The sequence below is a fragment of the Cyphomyrmex costatus genome, unplaced genomic scaffold (assembly GCF_001594065.2).
Source record: "Cyphomyrmex costatus isolate MS0001 unplaced genomic scaffold, Ccosl1.0 scaffold419, whole genome shotgun sequence".
In the NCBI taxonomy this organism is placed as follows: domain Eukaryota; kingdom Metazoa; phylum Arthropoda; class Insecta; order Hymenoptera; family Formicidae; genus Cyphomyrmex; species Cyphomyrmex costatus.
Window position 1 is genome coordinate 75149 of NW_017278416.1, and position 23972 is coordinate 99120.

Consider the following 23972-nt stretch of genomic DNA (forward strand, 5'->3'; position numbering starts at 1 on the left):
ATTACCACGAAAAGTAACTGATTATTAATTAAAGTTGCCAGTACAAAGTGAACATACGTAAAGTGTACGTAACTTTTGGCCGATTTTCGAATCGCCTCCGCTTTCCGCTGTACCCTTCACTTCATATTAAATACATATATACATATTTGAAATATATATTTTAAATAATAAAATTATTTTAAATACTCTCGACTGTTGACTAGTATAAGAAACATAAAATAAGCTTTGAAAACTTATTTAAAATAAAAATTATCATTTTTATTAAAACATTTGTTTTAAATAACTTAATTTTTTAAAAATGAAAGTGGTAAAGAACGTATAATTCTTTACAGATATACTATTAGAATATATACGTCTATAATATATCAAAAATTTAAACCTTTAAAACTTTAAATGATTATCTAATAATAATATATTAACCACGTAAAGTAACTGATATATTATTAATCCTAACATATCATTAAAATGGAAAGGTCAAGCCATGTTTAAAAATAGATCCTCGCAAATTAAAAAACCCAACAATTTAAACCTTTGAAAGCTAACCGCAAAAAATTGAACGTTTCTAAATTAAAACGATTACCTAACCACAAAATAAAAGACCCAATCAACCTTTGAAAATTAACCCCAAACATTTGAACCTTTCTAAATTAAAATGATTATCTAATAATGTAACCTAATAATTTAAACCTTCAATACTTTAAATGATATTATCTAATATAATATATTACCACCAAAAGTAACTGATATATTACTAAATGTGCCAGTTCAAAGTGAACGTACATTATGTATATTTTCTATGTTGAATATGTACCACGAAAAGTAAATGATAGATTACTCAAGGTGCAAATTCAAAATGAACATACCTACATGTAAGTAAAACAGATTACAATCTGCATATTACAGTTTTCTAGAAAATAACTGCAATTAACATACATAAAGTATATTTTCTATGTTCAATATGTACCACGAAAAGTAACTAATAGATCATTCAAGGTGCAAATTCAAAATGAACATACATACATATAAGTAAAACAGATTACAATTTGCATATTACAGTTATCTAAAAAATTTCTGCAATATGTTATTCTTAGTGCACAAAATATAAAAGTCGGTTATTGAGATTTGATTTGAAATTTTTAATTTATACTAGCCCGTGCAATGAAAAATAATTGCTTGTAATTCCAGAGTACCAATCTGTTAATGACTCGGAAAAAGAACATGGCGGCCTGCTCTCAAAAGACTGATGAGTTTCTGGTTGTTCACTTAGAAGTAATGTCGAAGCTTGTACGGAGTAATTTTTTCGACACTTGAAGTACGAAAAGTATTACTTATAAATAATGAATAATAAGATTAGATTAGAATAAAATAAGGACCCACCGTATTTTCAAAAGCTCCATAACGATAACGATGTGAACACACAAAATTATGTTGTAATGCCTTTTACTTATGTCATTCTCAACAATACCAATCGAAGCTTGCCGTCATTAATGCGAATATTTAAATCAATCTTCCAAACACTATTACATTTTGTACTTGCACCGTAAGAAATGATGTCACTTCTTTTTCAGAGTTAATTGATAAATTTCTTATCTATGCTATAATACAACTAACTCAAAACCGGAAGTTCAAACAAAAATTAGAAATTCGACTAAAGAAAGACTAAAGTCTTTTAATCTATAACGTTTTCATAACTTCTATTTTAACCATTTATTCCATCCATCGAAAGTCTTTTGAGAGCAGGCCGCCATGTTCTTTTTCCGAGTCATTAACAGATTGGTACTCTGGAATTACAAGCAATTATTTTTCATTGCACGGGCTAGTACAAATTGAAAATTTGAAATCAAATCTCAATAACCGACTTTTATATTTTGTGCACTAAGAATAACATATTGCAGAAATTTTTTAGATAACTTTAATATGCAAATTGTAATCTGTTTAACTTATATGTATGTATGTTCATTTTGAATTTGCACCTTGAATGATCTATTAGTTATTTTTCGTGGTACATATTGAACATAGAAAATATACTTTATGTATGTTAATTGCATTTATTTTCTAGAAAACTGTAATATGCAGATTGTAATGTGTTTTACTTACGTGTAGGTATGTTCATTTTGAATTTGCACCTTGAGTAATCTATCATTTACTTTTCGTGGTACATATTCAACATAGAAAATATACATAATGTACGTTCACTTTGAACTGGCACATTTAGTAATATATCGTCCTATTATATCCCATTCCTTCAGTCCTTCTCAGAACTCTTCGTCTTTCCCTGTCATCCCTGCCACGTTCCGAAAGGCTATTTTCCAGTCTCCTCCTCTCCCCTTTCTTTTAAAATCCCTCTCTCTATCCTTCCCCTTCCTCTTCCCTCTCCTCACTCTTCGTTCGTTCCTCCTTCCTCCGCCTTCCTCTGCCCTCCCTATGCTTTCCCCTTCTCCCCCATCTCTCCATGTCTTCCTGTGCCCTCCAACCTCTCCCCATCTTCATCCCATCTTCTCCATCTCCATTCATATTCTTCCATATGCAACCCTCGTTCTTTTACCACACTTTCCTCTGCTATCGTCCGCAGATTGAATTGCATCTTTCTCTCCTTCTATGTCCAATCATCTTCTATTCTCTCTAATCTCCCTTTCAATTTGCTTTTCTTCATCATTACTTCTCGCTTTGCCTCCTTACTACAGAGCTTAACCACCGCCATTCTTCTTCCCCCTTCTCTTCTACTCCCCACTTCCCTCACCTCCTCAATTCCCACTTTGAGCCCCAGTATGTCCCTCAGAACCTTCTCCGCCTCCACATGAATATCACTTGTTTTCCCTTCCAACCCTTTAATGATAATGTTCTTCCTTCTGTCTTCCCTTTCCATCATCTCAATTTTCTTCTCTATCTTTCCTACACTATCTTCCTCCCTTGCCCTTCTCTCCTTGTCCTTCTCTCCCCAGCCATCCAGCTCCCTCCCTTTTTCTTTCTTTTTCATCATTGTTTCCTGTTCCTCCATCTTCTTCTCCAGCTGATTAATTCTTTTTTCCATATCTTCTTTCTCCTCCTTCTATTTCTTCTCTCTCTCCTCTATCTCCTTCCTCATCCTTCCTACCTCCTGTCTTACAGTGTCCTCCGTTCTTTTTCCTTGTTCTTTTATTTCTTTTAACTCTTTTTTAAGCTCTCTTATTAGATTTTCGATTTCTTTTTCCCCTCCTTTCGGCGGGGATCTCTCTATCTTCCTGCTCTTCTCAAATGCCCTTTTCTCGTCTTCCTCTCCCTCCATCTCCTCTCCCCTTTTCCTTTTTAACAACTCATCGATTGTCCCTACACTGCCTCTCTACCCTTTTTCTTGTATCACAAATTTATCCATAACTGTCTCTCTATCTCCACCCCCGTCGTCCACCAATCACCGTTTCTCCAGTTGCGCTTGCGCGCTATCCTGTATCAGGAGTTTCCCTTCTACTCTCTACTTTATTCGCGCCTTCCCCTCTACAGACGCTTGTTGTCTTCTCTGACTTTTTTTGTTTCCTCTCTTCTGTTCTGTCTATTTCGCGCTTTTATTTTCTAACCTTTCTCTTTCTTTCCTTTTCAGTCTGCCTTTCCTTCTTTCCACCAACTCCTCACTCCACACTCCACTCGACCTATAGCGCCCATAGAGATATAAGAATAGAGGACGCGAGTGACCAAATTCAGCGATAGAGGAATAGAAAGAGAAAGGTGCAGAGAGACCCTTTCTGTATTCGTCTTCGAGCGCATGCGCAAACCGTGTGCAGGTATTTTCGCTTCTCACAAGAAGTCGCGCATAATAAAAGGTTATTTATTAGTCTTTAAAAATGACCAAACAATGTATATTATGTAAAATAGAAGAAAGTCCTCTCTGTAATTGCAGTTTCCACAAGTGAGTAATGATAAATAAGACACTTAATCCGCTTAATAACGTTGTTAACCTAAAAATAAAACTGAATGTTTCTGTACATAGATTTCCGGCGAAAGAGATATTAAGAGAAAAATGGTTAATTGCTCTAAATTTAACAAAAAGTCAAAATACTAGAAATAAATATGTATGTAGCAATCATTTCGATGAACAATCATATCATTCTCACGATGAATACAGAAGCAGGAAGAGACTGCGTTCTGGTGCTGTACCTATTCACTGTCTGGAAACTCCTACAGAAAATGTAGCGTAAAAAACATTAAATGAGCCAATGGAAGTGACCAAAGAAATAAGTGATAACTTAGCTTTAACTGAAAATAATTACGAAGAGAATTTATGCAATAAGTTGTTACCTGTAGAAGATCAAAGTTCCGTTTGTAATGCAAAAGATCCAGATGAAGGACAAGGATTATTGGAAGCAAATGAAAGTGAAATATTGAAAGATATTGGAAGCAAAAAAAGGTAATGTATACCACTGAAAAAATTCGGAGCAGCATTGGTGCCACAGGACAACAAGAGATGTACATAAAATATACAGATTACAGATACAGATTACATTTACAGATTACGAAGTGTCCACTTTTACTCCCCTGTCGCTTATGAATTCATCAGACGTAGTTTCCTCAAATGCCTACCTTGCAAACAAACGCTTCATGGCTGGACCTGTTCTAAAGAATATAATCCAGGAATTTCTGAAGAAATGATTAATAATGTATCTGACATTGTTCAGAAAGAAGCACAAAAAGGCAAGAAACTTGTATTTAAAATAAACAGATTTTTACACTTTTCTATTTGTTTACATTTCTATTAAACACACTACACTACATTTATTTAAAAGCTTAATAATTATCTAATTGCCATATTTTATCTACGTTGAATGTCAGGGATTAAGTATATTTACACATATTTATAAACGGTGAACACCGTTTTGCAAAATTACAGGTTATGTTCGCTTTCCTGTTTTCAAGCATTCAACGCGCACGCACGCGCAGTTAGACAAGGACAGACGGGTCTCTTTGCATCGTTCTCTTTCTAAGTCTATGTCGCAGCCACTCACGTGTAATGTTACGGCTCGCGTCCTCTATTCTCATATCTCTATAATAGCGCCTGACCTTCTCTCTTTCCTTGCCTCTTTCTTCGCTCTCCTCCTCTTCTTTCACACTCCCTATATATCTTATTGCTGTCACCGCTCTTATACCCTGCTAACCTTCTAGTCCCTCCAAACCGGAAGTTCACATATATAAATAAAATGTAATAAATAAAATATTAACGCAAATTAATAAATGTTAAAGTAAAATTTAATAAAAATAAACGCATTACAATATTAAAATATTAAAATAAAATTCAATAAACATATAAACGCATCACATATTAAAATATTAAAATATTAAAATAAAAATTAAAACGAGGTGAAGGACAATGAGAGTCAATTCGTAAGTAAACAAGAAAGCGATTATAACATAAAAATTATAATATGAATTTTTAAAGAAAAAGAATACAATAAAATACTTAGCCGCTTTAGACACAATCAAAAATTAGAATATCGGTTAATATACAATAATAATACAAAAAATCGCTCGATGTAAAATGTCGTAACAAGTTTCGACTCTTGGTTTGAGTCCTCTTCAGACGTTCAACAAAAAATTCCTTATTCCAATATAATTGAGACAACACATTTCTCACTGACTCCTCGATTTCTCTCTTCGTTACACAACATTGACAATACAAGATGGCAAAGTCGTATATTGAAACAATGTATCTGTAATTTGGCATGAGAACAAAATCAAAAGATGTGAAAATAATGAAATTAAAAAAAAAAATGTCTAACTCACCAGCGAAAACGATTTGTCAGTTTACAATATGAAAGTTAAATAAAATAAAAGAAGTCATAGAGTAAAATGAACATAAAAGTAATAACAAAACATTTTCACTTATTGTATAAAATATGCAAAGTAAAACGAATGCAAGGATTAAGTGTACTAAATCGTTAAACTGTCTTGCAAATACTGTGATATAACAACAAAACTAAGCAGTGTGTCGATTGTCGATAACAAAAGATCAAACCTTATTTACAATGGGAATATATGAATCGTGAAGACCTTCAGTGTCCGTTTGTAAATTAATACTATTTTTCTGCTTTTTAATGTTTAGCATCTCAGAAATTATTCGCTTTCTATAATTAGGTTCATCTAAAATTTTAACATCTTCCCATTAAAAGTCATGATCATATTGCAATCTGTGATCCGTAATAACCGAACGGTTAGAAGTATTATGTTTAATATGGCTACGGTGTTCATTAATTCTGGTTTTCAGCTGCCTTCCAGTCTGTTCTACATAAGACGCATCACAATCATTACATTGGATTCTATACACCACATTACCCAGATAACAATTCGTGCGAGCTCATATTGCCCTCATGCGTGCATATCACATCGTGCCCATACATTGAATGTCATGTTGCCCGCACGACGTGATGGGGGCATGCGTGCGGGCGCAATGAATCGCATTATGCAATCACGCCGAGCGTATCACGCCGGGCGCACACCGTGCTGTTATTCATGTTGCCGGCACGACGTGATGAGGGCATGCGTGCAAGCGCAATGAACCGCATTATGCAATCACGCCGTGCGTTCACCGTGCGTTCACCGTGCTGTTATCATGTTGCACAATTTATACATTGAGAAAAAAGATATAATAATGGTAACAAAAAAAAGAATTAAACACAAATAGCTAATTATCATTGAATTATTTTGTTAAAATAACAAAATACAATTTTTTTGTTAAATGAAGAAAATATTGTAAATTTTTTTATTTAGCGGTACAAATTTATTTGCTTACTTACTTTTTGTAAATAACAAGGTAAAATTTTATTGCCATTACAAAATAAGTGTTCTATTAGTAATTTTAACAAAATAATCTGTTTGGGTAGACAAAATATTTTTATTAAAAGTATTAGGTGTACAACTTTGCTCCCGCCGTTTTTTTAACTAAATTTATACCTGTAAGAACGGCGGAAGCAAAGTTGTGTACCTAATTGTATACACAGACCATTCGAAACATCTCTGTCAATAAGGTAACAGTGGAGCAGTACGTTAGGTGAACGACTCAGAACTGGACCGTGGATCGAGTCACGAGTTCTCAAATCAGGTTTAGAAATATTTTCCTAGGTATTATTAGTCAGTTCAGCACTTAAGGAGAGGACACAAATGATGGAGAAAGAAATCTAATTAATAAGAACTGCTGTAACTTTTTTTTTTTTCGTGTGCGTCCGCATGCGTGCGAGCAATATGAGTCTCATATGAGGACGCATCTGTATGGCGATATGCACTCACATCATGCGAATAATCCGCACGACGTGCACGCACTATGATATCACTGCGAACATTTTGTTATCTGGGTACTCTTGGATGTATGCGGCAGACTATCCTTCTATACCTTAATGTATTTATTACCCATCTTATTAGGACTATGGAAAGAAACTTTAATTTCATCATTGTTAAACCGTTTGAATTTTTCAGTATGAAAAGGTATAAAAGGTACCGTAAGCTAAGAAACAGCTTTTTTATTCTCCAATTTATTAGCCTTTTCAACATGAGAAATTTGTCTATTTCTTTGCAAAAGTTTTATTCGTTGGTTGATTGTATCAAAAATAAATGAGAGTGGGTAGTCATTATCAAGTAAAATATTAATTATAAGTATTAAATTCTTTTCATGGAATGTAGTATTGTATGTAGTCTGAAAGTAAAAAAGCTCTATCATCCAACGAATAAATTACGCCTCTTTTTTGAGAAATTGGATGGTTAGACAGAAAATTAAGAAATCTACCTGAGAATGTGGGCTTACGGTACCAATCAAACCTCAATCTGTTATTGATTATTGTTATTGTGATGTCTAGAAATTCCAATTTATCACCTCCAATTTCACATGTAAATTGGAGACGTGGATGGAATGCATTGAAAACCAGAAGTAACGTGTCAATTTTTTCAGAATCAACCATAGTACAAATATCGTCTACATATCTGAAATAAAAGAGGGTGTCCTTCACCTCGTTTTAATTATTATTTTCATATAATGAGTCCTTCAACTTTAATTTTATTTGTTTTTTAACTCGCTGACTGAAATAATGCGAATTATTTATTATTTTTAAACATGTCTTTTTTTAATTTTATACTAAGATATTATGGATCTCAAGCTGTTAAACATCTTAAATTGTGGATTAAATACCGCAAAAAGATTATCTCGAATTATTTGCATGTTAAATTCATTAGTTCTGTATTGACAACAACATTTCCGGTCATCTTCGTCGTAACTACTATTACGGACGCCTTTCATATATTGAGCAACCATAATTAATTTAAGATCAATTAATAGAAGGCTCAACAAGTATAAAACAAATGGTAATTATGTACTATAGGGGACCCAGCTTCGATGACCTTGACCTTGACATATGTTGTCAAGGTCATGATTCTGAGCAACTTTGCCTTAACTAGGCGGCGGTCTCTTACAGTTTCTGAGATATTTAGACCTAAAAGTCTAATTTCATATAATACAATAATATGTCTTTCCGGTATATATCCAGAAAATCAAAAATGAGAAACACCTACTTTGTTTGTAAAGTACTGAATGTTGCGAAGTGTATGCGTGTATGATATTAAGTACTATTCTGCACCCCCTCTCCCTATGTAAATGTGCTAAATCTTCTACGCGAAGCAACTATCATCCCCCTCCCCCCTGTGCACGGGCACACGATTTCCATGGTAAATATCTAGAAAATAGGAAGCATCTACTTTATTTGTAAAGTAACTCCCCCCCCCCTGCACAGGGGCACACGACTTCTACGATTGTACTGTTATTGTACTGTTATTCGTTATATAACGATTATGAGTCTATTACTTGATATTTTACACGCACGCACGCACGGGCGGGCGGGCGGGTGCAAGGGGGCGGCCTTCGGCCTCCGGCCACCTCCCCGCACCCACACCGTCGTCAGAGGTCTGCCCCGACAGTACTATCATAGCAACAGTACAATCGTAGAAGTCGTGTGCTCCTCTGCAAGGGGAGGTGAAAGTTACTTTACAAATAAAGTAGGTGCACAGGGGGGAGGGGGATGAGAGTTGCTTCGCGTAGAAAATTTATGAACAGGGAAAGGTGTAGAATAGTACTTCATATCATACATGTATAGCAGAAATAATGCGTTTATTTTAAAACTATGATTGTTAATAACTTTTTAACGAAGGACGAGCGACGGGAATGGTCAATGACCTTGACCTTCTTGAGGGTCAAGGTCAAGGTCAAGGTCACTCGGAAGTCATTTGGGGCTGACTGTGTAATTCGGAATATTTACCAAATATAATTTCAATTAATGTATTCATAAATAAATAATTATATCGTTTAATAGCAGCATTATTATTAAACAGCACCAGTTTTATTCAATTAGTAGGAACAGAACAATGAGATAATAAAGTTGTTTTTAACATTTTATTTAATGTAAAAATACAAATACAAATAAATTTTAATAGTATTCATAAGTAAACATATCCTCTAATTTACTTATAAATACATTACTTATGTATAAATATATTACTTATAAAATACATTAAAATGATATAAGTAAATTATATCATAGCAGCATATCATAGCCTAGCCATAGTTTTACTACTATATGTATAATTCTTATTTTAATATATAAAGTAATCGTCCTTTGTTGCAATCAATTTTATGCGAAATGTAATATACCGTTTCATTATTTTATCGAATAGTGCAGTACCACATCGATCACATAACGTTTTTGGTTATGTACTACGACGCCATGCGTTTTGTCGAACTAGACCAAAGAACTAGACCTTGGCCAGACTCTTATTGTTAGTATAGGGACTCTAGGCTGCGCGAGTTACCTATACATATGTACGTCGAAATCTCAAGAATCGATCACAATAAAATCACATATCTTAATTATTATTTATAAGCGCATTCTTTATTGTCTTCATTATTCTAATAATATATTAAAACGATATAAATATTTCAGAAATCAAAAGGCGCTTTTATTTATGATATAACATACAATTTCATTTTTCATTTTTAGATCATTTTTATGTCATTTTTTATCAGTGACTTTTAAATGACAAACAAAGTCATGATGACATCCTTATGATATCATTGTGACTTTTGTGTTCTACCTGGGTTGTCAGGGGAATGATGAAAAATTTATTTTTTTTAGTAAACTTTCTTTTAAATTCTTAAAAGAATGAGGAGCATCAGCAAAGAAATAAAGCTTACGATTTTCATCAAGCGGATGTTGACAATAATTTTTTGTTTTTGAAAATCTAGAATTTGATATACCAAAAACTCTCCACATTGGTTGATTTGCAGCGCCCATATCAGAAGTAACAAAATGCACACGTAAACCAATGTCCTCTGCCTTTTTAATAACTTCAAGAATAATATTTTGTAAAACTGACCCATTTACACTGTTAGGGGTGAAGTAATAACCTACAATTTGTTTCCACCTGCTACCAATACCCACGATGAGTATTACCAAAGCATGCGTTGCCAAGCCATTAGTATGATTTGGAAGCGTTACCTTGCCAATAAACGAATTTAATGACGCATCAAATGATTTACTAACTAGTATTTGCATTTCATCTAAAACTATACCAACATACACGTCTAAATCATTAAAGTAAGTCTTCTTTATATTGAGAAATTTAAAAACATCGTCATTTATGCCACTATCGAACTTTAAATTTTCCAATTTCCTCGTTAAGGTTCTTATTGAGGGAAGAGGCATCGTTTTACGAAGTTCCTCATCTGCCACATGCAAATCGCAATTCGTAAGCCCTTTTGAGAGTATCAAATGGCCATTCTTGAACCTTTTTAATATTCCCAGTTAAGAGCTTAATTTGAGTTTCATTTAAAATTGGCTTAATTACATTTAAAATTGAACCCCCACTATGTGCTGTACGTAGTCGCTTCATTTGCTTTTTCATCCGCTGCAGTTTTTTTTTTCATCTTCTTGCGCAATCTTTCGCTTTTTTCAAAGAGTCGTAATAATTTCTGCATCTTCTCATCAGAATTTTCAATGGTTTTCATCTCTTCTAAACTTCTACTGAGATCTTCGTCAGATAATGTCTCTTCGCTGCTAACTGTATCACTTTCAGTAGTCTGCACGCTAGTGATGGCATCATCGGCGATGATGTAGTTTTCTGTATAACTTATATCGGTTTTTTCTTTTTGACTAATATCACTCTGAACCGTCTGCATGCTAATGGCATCGACAGTAACATCTTCGGCATGAGCAGTCATATTGCTAACTTTACCTGATTGTGTAAACAAATTTTAGATTTTGTCATTTTTGTTTTAATAATTGAATTAAATTGAATCATATTGATTTTTTCTTTTCATTTTATATACACAGTATTTCTTAAATATTGAGTTGATAAGCAATAGAAAATTTTTTAACTACAAACTCAGCAAACACAGTTGGAACAGCATCTTTTTTCAGTATACGCTTTCCATTTTTTGATTTAGTCCACATTTCTGTGTTAAAGTGTATCTAGAATAATATACAATATATTTATGCCGTTTTATAATTTACATTCAAAAATCACAAAAGCAAATTCTTACTAATCTCACATAATATTGAATTATTGGACGGAGTCCAATTCTGCTGTCCCGTGTTTTCAGTTTAAATTTTTCGCCTTTTTGGCTCTCGTGGAAAGCGGCACATTTCGTATCCCTTTTTAGAGGAATTTGTACAATAATCGGCTACACAGCCAGGCATGATAGCTATAATGTATCAACAAACAACTAGGTTAAGTTATAACTACACAAGAAAATCACGTTTTCATCTCATTAAAAGAATATATAATTACAACGTAATTTTTGCCATTTACCTCTTCTTCTTCTCTTTAATTTATTATAAATGTCACTCGCTGCAAACCGCTCACTTCTTACCAATTTAAAACATAAATGGTACATACATGGGCACGCAACTTCCGCTTTTGCCACAATTTGACGGACCAATCAGCAATCGTTACCCTATTGGCCGCACTCTTAAGGTGCCTTTTCATGCTGACGCAGACTAGATATACGCAAGTGAGGCGCGCTCGCCGCGCGCCGGCTCTGAGCGCTACATGGATCCGAGTGCTTATTCGTTAATTTCAAGAAGCTCTCTTGCAAAAACTATTTGTCGGACGCAATTTTGCTAAAGGAAAAAGTTGTTTGTTTTAGCATAAAGTATCATGTCCTGTACTCCGCGAATTTCGGATCACCCTGTATATTGTGACGAGTCGACTGCAGAAGTCGATGACAAAATTGTAAGTTTTCAATTTTTTTTTGTTTTTCATATTCAATTGCAGCTAGCAGCCTGTATTTTTATGGATACTTTATTTGTGAAAAAGGATTTTTTCCATCTGTACTAGGTGTACAAGTATGAAATGCGGATTTTCTTTTGCGAAAAAGATACGTTAATTTTGGAAGAATGATAAAAAGTGGTTTATTTAAAGTATGCTCCATTGCTAGTTACACATTTCCCCCATCTTTCGGGTAATTTGTGGATACCACGCCAGTAAAAATCTTCTCCTTTTGCCTCGAATCATACATCGAGCCATTTTTTTACATCTTCGTACGAGACCAAAGCGCTGCTCAGCAAGTGCGTGACCCATCGATGCAAACAAGTGGTAATCGGAAGGAGCCACGTCTGGTGAGTAAGCCGCATGGGCTAGCACTTCCCAGCTGAGTGCTTCCAACGTGTCGCGAACCAGTTTTGCCGTATGTGATGGAGCATTGTTATGGAGAAAAATAATCTTGTGTTGCCTTTTTCGATATTTTGGTCGTTTTTTCGAGTAGCGAACGGTTCAAATCGATCAATTGTTGTTGGTAGCGTTTGGTATTAACCGTTTCAGCAGGCTTTATGGGCCTTCTACAATAAGTCATAAGTCATAAATCGGAAGTAAGAAATTAAAAATTGACGACTGTGATTGGTCCATTTCTAGCTTATGACTTATAATTTGTGACTTACGGCTTATTGTAGAAGGCCCATTAAGGGGATCTTAAGACATCTTACACACAGACGATTACGTGTCATTGATGGGCCTTCTACAATAAGCCATAAGTCATAAATCAGAAGTCAGAAGCTAGTTGCAAGCGAGTCAGTAATGCGTCATAAGATAGTAATAAGTCGGTAGTCCGTGACCGAGTGGAGATGGCGAAATTCCATCTCTTCTGACTTACAGCTTATGATTACGTTATGACTGACCAATCAAAAAGCAGTATGTGTCTGCCATTTCTTACGAGAAAACTGATTTTGTATAACCTAAAAACTGAATCGAGAATATTTTGATCGAAGTGATTTATATCGTATTAAAAATGGAATATGAATGTATACAAGAAATTTATGACATGGAACTCATCAAACTTGTCGAATTTAATTGTTGAATCTAATTGCTGAACTGTTATGATGCAACGATCTAATACGACTTATTGTAGATGCAAATTCCTTAAGATTTATGACTTATAATTGTGACTTAACACTTATGTCATGTGAGTAATGACTTATGGCTTATTGTAGAAGGCCCATAAAACAAATGTTGTTACGACGTGCAACGACGTGACAGCTCTGGAGCGCCATATTGGACTAAAAAATGGTAAAGAAGAACTCGATTTTGAAATTTTTTATTGTTTTCAGCATAGATTCTACCTTACAGGCACGTATTAATGCGTATACTTTAATTCTGTAAAAGGATTTTCGAATCTGTGAATGACAAAAAAAGTATTTACGATACAAAAATTATACGATTTAGTCGGTATAATACAGGAGGCTTTAGGATCCCCTTAACAGCTCATAATAGACCACACCCTTCTGGTCCCACTAAACACAGAGTATCGTCTTCCTGTCAAAGCAATTTGTTCTTGCGGTCGATGTGGATGATTTTTTGCACTTGGGATTCTCAAAATATATCCACTTTTCATCCAGCTCTGTGAAGTTGGCACCCCTAAATGAGAATTTTGACAAAATGAACATTGCATTCGTTTGTCCACTATTTGTCCATAAAAAAATCATTTGTCCACCCTCCAAAAAAAAATTATAAACTAAAAAAGATTGTAGCACCCCATGTGAACATTTTTCCTAATTATATACGGGAATCGTTTGTCCACAATGCGTATGCGTTTGTCCACCCGTTAATTTCATTTGTCCACCCGCCAAAAAAAAGTTGTAAACAAATTGAAGTTACAAAATTCGTCTTCGGACAAATAAGTTGTTGTACCTCTCGGTGCAACAAGATATTATTTTGGGATTCGATCCGCTCAAAGAATTGGAACCCACGAGGAAAACGAGGAAAGTGGTCAAGGTCGTAGAACAAACACACACTGCACCACACTTTTATTAAAATAACCCCTTTTATTTATTATAACACTTACAATTTCGAGAGGTTATTACCACTGATTACATTTATTCAAGTAATCGTAACCCTTTATTTAATTATTATAATTACCCGATTAAAAGATTACACTTTGATTGTTACAATTCGAGTAATTGATTATAATAGTTGAATTTAATTAAAAGAATAATACTCGGGTTAAAGTCCTCGCTCGTGACTTAGACCGGTCGGCGACACTCGTTATCGCGGATGTAATATGACTCGGTTCTCGCGACGCGCGTAACGTATCGTTACGTTTAGATGTATGACAAGACTCTCTCGCCGGTCCTTAGACCGCCGAATATATAGGCATCGCGGTGTCATCGAACTAGCGGCATGCGTGCCGTGAGCAATGCGAACTTCGTCCTTTTGCATTTCGGCAGTTCGTTGTCCTGTCGAAATGCAAGATTTGCTTTTTAGTAATAATTGTTCGATGTGCGTGCGGTCATTGCTTGCGTTCGATCAGTGATCGCTGTCCGCACGCGCTATGGAATTTGCAGCCCTGCATTTCCGCAAGTCGTTGCTATGCCGAAATGCAAAGGTTGCTTCGCGGTAATAATCTTGCATTTCCGCCAGCTCGTTGCTAGGCTGAAATGCGAGACTTAATTGTGATAGCACTCGTGGGCTACAACAAAGTGCGTATACTTTATAATTATGCACAGGAATCGTTTGCCCACCATGCCTACACGTTTGTCCACCCGTTAATTTCATTTGTCCACCCGCCAAAAAAAAGTTATAAACAAATTGAAGTTACAAAATTCGTCTTCAGACAAGTAAGTGCGTATACTTTATAATTATGCACAGGAATCGTTTGCCCACCATGCCTACGCGTTTGTCTACCCGTTATTTTCATTTGTCTACTCGCCAAAAAAAAAGTTATAAACAAATTTAAAAAATGAAATTTTCTTTTTTCTTTTTCCTTGATGAAATTTTCTCTTTATTTTTTATAATTTCTCTACGCAAGGTAGGCAATAAAGAATGATTTATGAGCAACGCATACAAATGCTGGACAATCGAATGCCATACGTAATTAAAAGATAAACGCACTTAAAATTACACTGCCGAATATTTTAACTTTAATTTGTTTACAACACAATTTTGCGAGGTGGACAAACAGCATTTCTGCATGAACATAAGCGTATTTATGGTGGACAATCAAATCCTGTACGTGATTTAGAGATAAACACACTTTCGATTTTACTGTTGAATTTTTTAATTTTAACTTGTTTATAACTTTTTTTTGGCTGGTGGACAAATGAAAATAAAGGGTGGACAAACGCATAGGCATGGTGGACAAACGATTCCTGTGCATAATTAGGAAAAATATTTACATGGGGGTGCTACAACTTTTTTTAGTTTATAATTTTTTTTGGACGGTGGATAAACGATTTTTTTAATGGACAATTGTGGACAAATAGTGGACAAACAAATGCAATGTTCATTTTATCAAAATTCTCATTTAGAGGTGCCAACAAAAAGCCAAAGCTTTTTCATCCCCAGTAACAATACGATGAAAAAATGACTTTCTTTTGTATCGTTTGAGCAAAATTTCACATATGTTTTTGCGCCTCTCCATCTGCTTCTCGTTCAATTTATGTGGTATTCATCTGCCGATCTTCTGAATCTTTCCCATCTCTCATAAGCGATTGGAAACAGCTTGTTGGCTAACGCTCAATTGCTCTGCGAGTTGTTTTTGTGTTTGTGAATCATCTTCGTCCAACAATGCTTGCAATTTTACATCTTCGTACCTTTTTGGCGGTTTTCCGTGTTCCTTGTCTACAAAATCGAAATCACCTCTTTTGAAACGCCGAAACCATCGTTTACACGTATCTTGCGATGGAGCATGTTCACCATAAGCTTTTCGAAGTAATCGGTATGATTCAGCAGCAGTTTTCTTCAAATGAAAACAAATAATTAATGCTGTCGGCGAATGCACTTTATTTGGAACAAATTTCGACATATTGAACACAGCAAAATAATACTATGCAAACATTTTTTCAATTTATCACTTATGTGCGTTTGACACTTGTTGATGGCACAACAAAGTGGCATATACGTCAAATCTTTATACTACACACTAGGGACCCTCAAGTAAGGGATCAGACAACAGCGTGAAAGATGCGGATTGGCTGCCGCCATTAGTGGGATACTTCCGTTGGTTAGGTTAGTATGCTTTCCTTTTAGAGGACACACTCGACACAAACATCGTTCTATCTTTATCATTCGTTGAATGTTAAAAAGGATAGAACGACGTTTGTGTCGAATGTGTCATCTAAAAGGAAAGCATACTTAAGTAATTGCTGATTTAGTATTGTTTGTTTTAAGATGTAGATATTATACGTATGTACGGGGGGGGGGGTTCGATAATTCAGTTTATATATTTTTAAAATCATTGCGAAATGCGATACTGTGAAGTTCCAAATTGCAAAAATTTAAGTAGAAATGGCCATACAATGCGCCATTTCCCGAAATCTCCCAAAAGAAGAGAAAAATGGATAATCTATCATACCTCTGGTCGTGTCGGTTGAACACCTAAAAAGTTTTTATTGCCAGATTCGTTCGTTTCGTGCAAAAACGCGTCGAATGAGTGTATTTTTATCAAAATTTGAACTGAACGGGGTATTCTATACCTTTACCATCCATTTATTCTAGCTTGTTTAATACAAGTCTTAATAACAATGCATTTGAATACTCCCGCGTATTAACTATAACGTACTTCCAGTATCCCTCTAATGGGTGCGTTCAGCAGAAAAAGCAGCTTTGCAACTGTTGTAAAATTCTTGAATATGATTGGTTTATACATTTAGAACTAATAAGGAAGTAAGGGCAAGACCAATCATATTAAAGAATTTTACAACAGTTGCAAAACTGCTTTCTCTGCTGAACGCAACCAATGACGATCGTTGTCTGATTGTCTGATCCCTTACTTGAGGGTCCCTACTACACATTGCATTGATACACCATCTGTTGTCTCAAATCCGCATTTCATACTTACACCTGGTAAATACAATTAAGAGAAACGAGGATGTTAATACGTAAGGTATCCCTTTCGGGAGTTCTTATAGACTTTTCTTTGATTGTTTGATACACTTTATTTTTTATCTTTGATTGTACAAAATAACGACTGGATCTGATTACGAACTTTATATGAAAATTTCAAAATTCAAAATGGCGGATCCAATATGGCCGAATATTTTATTAAAAATTGATCGGAATTTTACATAAATTGATAAGTGTATTTGAGGTTGTTGATTGCGAATGTAACATTAAAATTTCAATATTCAAAATAAAGAATACAATATGACCGAACAATTGTTTGAAATTTCATATAAATTAGTATATAAAAGTATTCAAGGTTGTTAACTACGATTATAGGATTACAATAGCGAAATTAAGAATAGTATGTGATTTGATAAATAAATATAGACATAATAAAAAAGAAAAAAAAATAAAGAATAATAAAATATAGACATAAATTTAAAAAAATAAATAAATAAAAATAAAAATAAAATAAAATAAAGACATAAAAAAAATAAAGACAAATATAGACATAATATAGTCACAGTATAAGTAAGTACAGTAGTTTCACTCCGTGTCGGTACCTTTGATCTGTGTCCTACAGTCAGCCATGTTGAAAATTGTGCGAAGCACAAAACAAGCTTTGTTTGAATATCAATACTAAATATATGGTAATAAATATACCAAATATACTACTGCTGATACTAAAAATTTATAGTATACATTACGTGCATTATAGATTTTTAGCACTTTAGATGTTTTATAGGGAATGAAAATCGAAATATAACCTTATATACAGGGAGAGGCATTTAAAACAGGTTACCTGAATAACTCGCTTGTTTTTGACAATAGAAGAAAAAGTGTCAAACAAAAGTTGCTTGGTTTCGAGGGGCACATAATGTGATGTCAATAATTGTTTTTTTGGTGGAGGCGCTAAAAAGATATGAAGGTCACCTCCACTTTTTTAAATGGAATTATGTAATTTTTTTTAGATAACGTGATTCCTCTAATTATTTTGCATATAAAAGTATTAAGGTAGAGATACCAAAAAACCAATAGTTTTCGAGATTTTTACACTTTATTTTGATACATACTGACATAAAATGTTAAATAACTCATAAACTGTTGACTTTTTGATTATCGTACCTTAATACTTTTGTGAACAGAATAATGAGATAAATCAAATGGTGTAAAGAAAACACATAGTTGCTTTAAAAAAAATATGTATACAAAATGGATAATTTTTTAAATACGCAAGTGTGACGATAAACAGAAAGTAGCTTGTAACTGATGCAATAACCAATTTTTTTGGTTTCTTCGTGAATCACTCTAATATTTATTATAAATTTGATTGCGTGCACGTTTTTTGTGCATTATACGATACTGTATAAATACATTACGCATTAAAATTAGGGGAGCACTTTAAAACCTGCAAATTTTGTCGATTTTGAGAAACTAATATCTCGGCTTCTAGGATTCGCAGAATATTTCTTAGTACCTTTTAAAGGGACCCTATTTTGGTAATTATACAGATTAGGGAACAACTCACCGATGACCTTGACCTTGACATATGTTGTCAAGGTCATGGTTCTGAGTAACTTTGCCTGAACAACTAGGCGGCGGTCTAATCCAAGCTAGACTGTTATAGGCTTCATATTCGTATTAGTTTTGTCTTTATTAGTACTAAACGTACCGAGATTTAATATATACCTATTTGTACCTACTATAACCGGTCAAATGACATGTCGCGATAAATAACGCTAGGCTACACGTGTTTATCAGATTTAACAAATAAAAGTATAAATAAATGATGAAAAATTAATTGTATATATTTAATAAAAAAAGTTATGAAGTCAAATGTGAAAAAACGATAACATTTCATGCGAATTTTCTAATCAAAAATTTACAACCGGTCATTTGACCGGGTCATGGTACGTTTAGTGTTAATTCTAGGATACGTAAACATTGTCTGTGAGAGCTCTACTTATTATATACTCATGTTGCTGAATATATTTTTGATCTGCATAGATTTCTTTTAAGCAGTGTCTTTTGCGATCAAATCTTACATTATCCTTAAGCCATAAATCTTAAATCTTGAAATATCTCATTTTAGTTTCGCCTTATTTTTAGGCTGTGTTCTTTGACGTTAACTCGGTTAGTGATACTCCGACCGCTCGGCTCAGACCTATCATCCATCAGTATCGCGGTCAAGATGCAGAGCTCCAAGAGAACCTTACGTTCCAATGAGATGGCTATACCGACCGGTGGCATACTCGACACGGAACTGGAATTGCAATTTGCACTTCAGTATCCACATTTTCTCAAAAGAGAAGGCAATAAGCTTCTAATATTATTGCAGAGGCGGAAACGATACAAAAATCGTACAATGCTCGGATACAAGACTCTCGCGGAGGGAATCGTTAACATGGCACAGGTAAGATTATGACACTTTGTTCCATTGAAAATACAATTATTTAAGAATTAAACTATAATATAACAAAGGACTCTTGATTTTAGGACAATTATTTAATTTTTGCTCAAAGTTGTGGTATAATTACAATAATACTCTGTCATATATAAAAAATAAACGAAATAACTCTTTATCAAGATTATAATATGTGTTACAAAATATATAATAATAAAATATTTTCCGAAATAAGATGGAACTCTCGATCCGATGTTGCATCTGGTATTGAATTTCTTTGCAATGATAATCACAGAATCACTTCTTACAGGTGCTGCAGAAACAAATGGATGTCGAGTTAGAACTTGTATCAGACAAGGCGGAAAAGTACGGTGGTCACTCAGTCCCATTGGCACGTGTAAGCGTCGTCGCTCTGAGTTCCCAACCGGTTGATCATGATAAAAGACTGACACATGATCTAAACGAGAGACTCTGTCCAGAATTTAGTGACGAGGAGGAGGAGTTTAGCTCGGAGGGCGAGGCGGAGGGCAGCGATAGCGAGCCTACGTTGGAATTACATAGGCGGAAAAGTCGCGGAAAGATTCCAACGAATGCCAGGGTATGCGCAATATTTTCATGCAGAAAGCTTTCTGATTCTCCCTCATTGCTTCTATTGAATTCTAATGTTTATTGTGTTTTGCAGCAAAGAAATTTAAAGCAAAAGTTTATAGCTCTTCTGAAGCGATTTAGGGTATCTGAGGAGTTGGAGCACGATCAAGAGGAAATTGGACAAAAACTTTCAGGTAAAAACTTTTATGTAAAATATACTATATGAACAAAATTCTGTAAAAAAATTGATGTAATAGATCTAAAATTAATGGATATTAATATTAATATTAATTGATATTAATAAGAGTTTTTCTTAAAACTTTTTATATACTAAATGCAATTTAGAAACATTAAATAATTGAAATAAAATTATTTCGAAAATAAGTTTTAATGTTATAACATATTTTAATGTTTTCATAATATTGTTAAAGGTGGTGATATGGAGATAGAAGAATTGTTCAACGAATTAGAAGATTTATCAGACAGTGGACCAGAATTGGACACCATGTCTGTTAGTAGTACACCGAAACCATCACTAAGACCCTTTTTCAGTTCTAGTCGATCTCTTCTTGCGCCACCTCACTCCGGTAAGTCACATAATCCGATCATGTTCGCATATTTTGATAAATGTGTGATATATGTGTATTACGTAAGATATTTTATCAATATTTGAAATTAGCTCATTGTGCTGATGTTGCGATATAATATTTAAGTAATAGACATATTAAACATTGGCGTTTAAACAAATGTTGGTACCTTATACATTAAATCATATATAATGCTATACGGTAAGGAAGATACATTACACATTTCAAACTTATCTGGCTTTCGCTCCAGGCTATTATTACACTCGCTAAACAGTCACTTTTTTTGCAGTTAAATCAGTTAAATATTATCATATTAGAACTTCCATACAAACGTTTTTCATTTAAATTTATGCCTTTGATCATCCTCTCTCTCTCTCTCTCTCTCATGCATATTTTTTGTAAAATAAACATTATTAATTTGCGCACTTATTTGTTAAATATAATGAAATAAAAAAACAAAAAGAGATTTCTTATTATCGCATAATATAATTTTACAACATAATGAGATTTTTTGTAAATAGACTTTTGTGAATAGACTTTTAAATAACTATGTAGGTGTATATATATATATATAGGAGAATGTCCGGTAATTATTTACATTAGGGGACACCTCACCGATGACCTTGACCTTGACATATGTTGTCAAGGTCATGATTCTGAGTAACTTTGCCTTAACAACTAGGCGGCGGACTCTTATCATTTTTGAGATATTAAGCGTTGAAGTTATTTTTAACAGTAGTGAAACCGGTAAATCTTTAGATCAGGGGACTCTCCACAATTACCTTGACCTTGACATATGTTCTCAAGGTTACGACCCTGAGTAACCTCTAACAGGTTTTAGCCGTCGCTCGTCCTTCGTTAAAAAGTTATTAAAAATCATAGTTTTAAAATTAACATATGATATATGTATAATACATGTATGATATTAAGTACTATTCTACACCTTTCTCTGTTTAGAAACGTTAAACTTTCCACGCGAAGTAACTTTAACCCCCCTCCCCCTCTTCACAGGGGCACTCGACTTCTAGGATTGTACTGTTGCTATGATAGTACTGTCGGGGCAGACCTCTGTCGAAGGTGTGGGTGCAGGGGGGTGGCCGAAGGCCACCTCCTTGCACCCGCCCGTGTGTGTGTGTGTGTGTGTGAAATATCAAGTAATAGACTCATAATCGTTATATAACGAATGCTTAGTTATATAACGGAAGTTATATAACGGAACACACACACACACACACACACACACACACACACACACACACACACACACACACACACACACACACACACACACACACGCGCACGCACGCACGCACGCACGCACGCGCGCGCGGGCGGGTGCAAGGAGGTGGCCTTCGGCCACCTCCCCGCACCCACACCGTCACAGAGATCTGCCCCGAGAGTACTATCATAGCAACAGTATAATCGTAGAAGTCGTGTGCCCCTTCGCAGGGGGTTGGGGGAGGTGAGAGTTACTTCGCGTGGAAAGTTTAACGTTTCTAAACGGAAGGAGATGTAAAATAGTACTTGTTATAATACATATATGGCAGAAATTATACGTTAATTTTGAAACTTTTTTTGTTAATAACTTTTTAACGGTCAGCGACCGCCACCTAAAACATGCGGGAGGTTATTCAAGGTCATGACCTTGACAACATATGTCAAGGTTAAGATCATCGGAGCTGGGTCCCCTAAAGTGAATATTTGTCTTGTATTATACAAAATTATACTTTTAAATCTAAATATCTCAGAAACTATAAGAGACCGCCGCCTAGTTGTTAAGGCAAAGTTACTCAGAATCATGACCTTGACAACATATGTCAAGATCAAGGTCATCGGTGAGGTGTCCCCTAATGTAAATAATTACCAAATGTCCTAAATCGGACCGTGTTTTAAATCGGACCTTCTTAATTTTAATAAAAAAATTTAAATAAATACAGTTAAGCAGATTTGCGTACTATTTATAATGTAAAGTCCTTATGAGACATCGAACATGTGACAATTTGGCTGTACTCTGTCATAATGTTCATAGAATAGACGCAAATATGTATTTTCGGCTATCATGTGAAAATTTTTTTAAAAAAGAAAATCTTTGTAAATCATTATTTAAAAGATATTAAAAATTTGAACGGTAATTGATTTAAGATAATTAAGAAGTGTAGAATTAAAAAATATCAAGAGTTTTGTGATTACTTGCATTTATTGTAAAATTTGTTCCAATCATTCGAAAGAACCCGTGTTCAAAGCGAACCTATACAAAAAACACTAAAAAGACAAGTAAGCCAGCTAATTCATCGAAGAAAGAAGGTTTGCCACAACCTGGTTGTAGTATTGGTAATGGACCAACCAGATCTGATCTGAGGAACACTAAATTAATAAAATATCATGTGTCATCAGACTCAGATTGATGGAATGTTTTATTGATTCTAATTCTAATAATATAAACTTTATTTTTGTCTTTGAGGCTTAAATTGCTCGTTTTTACTCAATACTAACAAAATTTAATTAAAATATATTTTAAAATAATATTCAATAATAAAGACTGTTAATGTAAAAACGTAACTAATACAAATACGAAGCCTATAACAGTCTAGCTAGGATCTTTAATTGCTTATATATAAACTACTGCGGTACTATCACGAATTCAAACAAAGAAATAATTAACTAATATACGTAGTCCCTCTAAATTGCGCGCCGAACAATCGTTGGTCTTGAAATGCTTTAATAATATGAAAATACTAAATATGGAAATAATTATTCTTATTGCGAAAAATATTATTTTGGTAGGAAACTTGCGCGTTAAAGCAAGATATCCGGGTTCGACTCCCGCCCGAGGTAATATTTTTCGCAACAAGAATAATGTTCAAAAATAGATCTTCTCAAATTAAAAAACCCAACAAATTTAAACCTTTGAAAACTAACCGCAAAAATTTGATCCTTCCTAAATTAAAACGATTACCTAACCACAAAATAGAAAACCCAATAAATTTCAACCTTTGAAAATTATCCCCAAAAATTTGAAC

The 23972-nt window shown here is 34.3% G+C and overlaps 1 protein-coding gene across 3 annotated transcripts in view; it reads left to right on the forward strand.

Annotated features, from left to right (window-relative positions):
- The window catches only part of KrT95D (phosphofurin acidic cluster sorting protein KrT95D), a 141286-nt gene that overhangs the window by 45632 nt on the left and 71682 nt on the right, over window positions 1-23972 (forward strand). For all 3 annotated transcript variants that reach the window (XM_018544080.1, XM_018544078.1, XM_018544079.1), the window contains exons 2-5: window positions 19483-19786; window positions 20088-20375; window positions 20460-20559; window positions 20797-20952. In XM_018544080.1, the coding sequence (XP_018399582.1) occupies window positions 19483-19786; window positions 20088-20375; window positions 20460-20559; window positions 20797-20952 (848 nt within the window). The remainder of the gene's footprint in view (window positions 1-19482; window positions 19787-20087; window positions 20376-20459; window positions 20560-20796; window positions 20953-23972) is intronic.